Source organism: Gossypium raimondii, chromosome 7, assembly GCF_025698545.1.
Source record: "Gossypium raimondii isolate GPD5lz chromosome 7, ASM2569854v1, whole genome shotgun sequence".
Lineage (NCBI taxonomy): Eukaryota > Viridiplantae > Streptophyta > Magnoliopsida > Malvales > Malvaceae > Gossypium > Gossypium raimondii.
In genome coordinates this window covers 41,249,772-41,253,310 of record NC_068571.1, presented here as the reverse complement: position 1 = coordinate 41,253,310, position 3,539 = coordinate 41,249,772, and the positions used below count along the sequence as shown (strand labels likewise).

General features: G+C 35.4%; 1 protein-coding gene across 1 annotated transcript; it reads right to left on the bottom strand.

Annotated features, from left to right (window-relative positions):
• Positions 1 to 1,023: 1,023 nt before the first annotated feature.
• On the bottom strand, positions 1,024 to 3,005 carry LOC105791025 (3-ketoacyl-CoA synthase 12). The gene has a single exon (XM_012618886.2). The coding sequence runs from the start codon at positions 2,732 to 2,734 to the stop codon at positions 1,334 to 1,336; it is 1,401 nt and encodes a 466-aa protein (XP_012474340.1). The 5' UTR covers positions 2,735 to 3,005; the 3' UTR covers positions 1,024 to 1,333.
• Between the last annotated feature and the right edge of the window lie 534 nt (positions 3,006 to 3,539).

Here is a 3,539-nt window from a genome sequence, read left to right as displayed (position 1 = left end):
ACATTTGAAGGGAAAAAAGAAAGAAAGTTGTAGAAAGATATTCTATTCTTTAAAAAAGGTATCGGAGTTTTTTTGAAAATTTTTTTAACAATTGGGCCTTTATATTTAGGCATGAAGATAAATTTAGCCCTAATGTTTAAACATTTTTCATTTTGGCCATTATTTTTTAGGTTATTTTGGCCCTCAACCTTTAAAATTTATGGAAATTTTGATTGAAATGCTAAATTTTTAACGACATTGGCAAGGTTAAAAATAATAATAAATATTTAAAATTCAAAAAAGATCATAAAAACTTTTAGAAAATTTATCCATGTTAGCATTGAAGTATAAAAAATACCACGTGAGTTACTATGTCAATGCCATTAAAATTTTAACAATTCAATCAGTTTTTCTGTCAAAAAGCAAATAATTTGACTAAGTTTTAAAAGTTGAAGACCAAAATAAAAAAGAAAACTAAAATAAAAAATGAATAAACATTAGGGGCTAAAATTATATTTATGCAATATGTTTAAGATGAGAAATGGTTTTAGCTTGTAGGATATCCTTTGAGGAATTGAAAATTGATTGATATTAAAATTGAAAGCAATTTTGGTTAAAGAATCTTAAGGATTAAGAGAGTAAGAAGAGCATAAGGTTTTTGGAGGAGTTCTATAATATCCTCTTTCAATAGTTAGCAAATGAATATCAGGATTTCTTTTTTTTTATTTTCTATATTATGATAATAGTTCAGTAAATGTGGTGTTATCGTCCATAGTGGACCCTCTTCTCTGATGGATGATCTTAAATGAAAAGAAAGCCTTGGGCATGTGACAAGTCTTTTTCTCGCTAGGAAAAAAAGAATGAAATGTCAATTCGCTAATATTAGACAACATAATCAATGCATGACTTTCCCAATTTAGCCTTAATATTATATTTAATGCAATTTCTGTAAATAATAAGTTTGTTTTTATATAAAGTAGAAACCCGATCCTAATTGAATTAATACTCGATTAATATTTATATAGATATTATTTTCATAAACTATAAGCCAAATTCTTTTCTATTTCTCTCGAAATCCAAAAGTAAAAACGTAACAACTAAAAAAGGAAAACCCCAAGCTCCAATATAGGATATGGCAAACTTTTCAAATCATTAGAAGCTGCCCACCTTATTGGTTATGAATCCACCATGGGATTTAACAATCTAAGAACTTGATGGTATAAAAGAAACTTAATTTAATAATCAAAGACAGTGAATGTGATTAAAGGGATGAAGGGAGAAAAAAATGGCACTCAAATTAATCCTATTTTGTTTTGATGTTGTTGATGATATCTTTTTTTTACCTTGGTAGAGTTTAGTCTTCTGGGATTTTGAAGGTGCTTGGATCTTCATCCTTGATCCACCCATACTTCTCCATGTAAGGATTAACCAATGTTTTTGGTGGGTAATTCTGAATTTCATCTTTCCAAACATTTCCATCCTCTAAATCCCTCACAATCTCCCACAAACAACTGTTGCACTTAAAACCAGCCCCAAAGCTTATCATCAACACTTTGTCCCCTTTCTTCAACCTCTTTTTGGCTTCCATGTAGGCTAAAACATACCAAAGACTGCTTGCTGATGTGTTCCCAAATCGATGCAGGGTCATCCTTGCGGGTTCAAGGTCATATTCAGTGAGATCAAGGCTGAACCCTATCCCATCAATCACTGCTTTCCCTCCTGTGTGGATGCAGAAATGGTCCACCCCACTCTTGAAGTTAACCCCAGCTTTAATAGGTCCCTGAGTCGTGGTTCCCTTGGTTGAACCATGGCGGTTCCATTTCTTAACCAGTGACACTACCATGAACCGAACTAGTTCGGTAACAGGCAGGATCTTGGGGGTTATCACCCTCAAATTGTCAACAAAAGAACGGGTGGCAGCTTTAGGGAGGTTTTTCCCTAGATAAAATCCCACCTTTCCTATCTCATCTTCCCTTTGGATGCAACAATTGTACGACTCGTCTCTGGCTCCATGATGTGTCCTCACCAAGCATTTCAACTTGAACATTGCTCGATGCTTCAAGGACTTGTTGTTTGTCAAAAGAATGGCACACCCACCCGAACGGAACAAACAGTTGGCAAGAATCATAGATCTATCATTGCCTGCATACCAATTTGGACTCAAAGACTCTGATGTTACTAACAAAGCATACTTGTTCTTGTATGATTTGAACACGTTCCGAACAATATCAAGAGAAATCAAACTCGCACTACACCCCATTCCCGTTAAGTTGAAACACTTGATGTCTTGCCTCATCTTGTAGTGGTTTATGATCCTAGAAGACAAACAAGGTGGTGCTGTTATCATGGAGACGTTGACAACGAGGAGATCGATTTCATGAGGGGAAACACCTGCCCTCGACAACAGCTTCCCTATGCTGTCTTGAAAAAACTCTTCCATTTCCAGGATTCCATCGGCCAATGTTGGGGTCTCTTCTCTGCCGGAGAACATGATTCTTGGGGCGTAGGTTTGTTCACCAATGCCGGAGCTGACAATGGCTTTCAGCAAGAACTTGTACTCGTTGAGTCCAAGGTTCTTGTTCCTTTTTATCACCTCCCCACTGAACTCGGTCCCGACCATTCTGTCATCGGCTGGTTTGTAACATTGGTAGTCTAAAATGTAACATTCTTGGTCTCTCTTGTCGTTAACCCACTTCCAAATTTTTAAGAGAACAAGTAAGACTGGAAGCAACAGTAAGAAAGAAAACAACTCCATCAAAGGAATTAAAAAAAAAAAAAAGAACAAAGAAGGAGAGGAATTGTTTGTGGGTTGAGATGGGGGAGATGAGATGAAAGCCTTATAAAGGAGAAGAGAGCCAATGAGTTGGACATGTGAATTTGCTTAAAAGCACATTGCCATCACATCACTCAACTCCCCAACAACTGAATTTGTGTATAATTTCCAATCGATCTTTATTACAAAACTTGAACAAAGCTTTGCATGTCGGAGAACAAGACGAAAGAGCTGAATGGGGGAGGGGGGTCAAATTGCAAGCCCTCGTCAACGTTTCTTTAATAACTTAAAAACTCCATAGACTAACAGTGCAATTTTCTAATTGATTTTCTTTCGTTAATTTCACGGAATGCTATTAGGGACGCCATTATAGTTCACGGTTAGCAGCTTACCCAATAATGCTATCCACATTTAAGAAGGCTGAGGGTGGTAGCTACAAATAGACATATATAGAAAATTTTCTGCAATATTATACCAGCACTCAAAGTAATTAATCCATGGAATTACGACCAAAGATTTATCGGGAAGTGCAGTAAAAATAACAAATGAGTTCAGCATTGAATCAATGGAAAAGAGAGGTTGATAATTTAGTAAAATATCATTAAATTTGAGAAGAAAATCAGCTCTTGTTGGAATGGTAGGTTTTCCATGGTCATTAAGACTTGTTACATATTTGATATGAATTACTTAATTAATGGTTGAAAAGCAATTACGGTTGGGTATGGTAAGATACATTGTACTCTTAAGAAGTAACGGAAATTCAAACTTTAGAAATAATATTGTTATG

Coding starts and splice junctions, on each gene's coding strand:
- LOC105791025 (XM_012618886.2), bottom strand. CDS start 2,734: ATGGAGTTGTTTTCTTTCTTACTGTTGCTTCCAGTCTTACTTGTTCTC.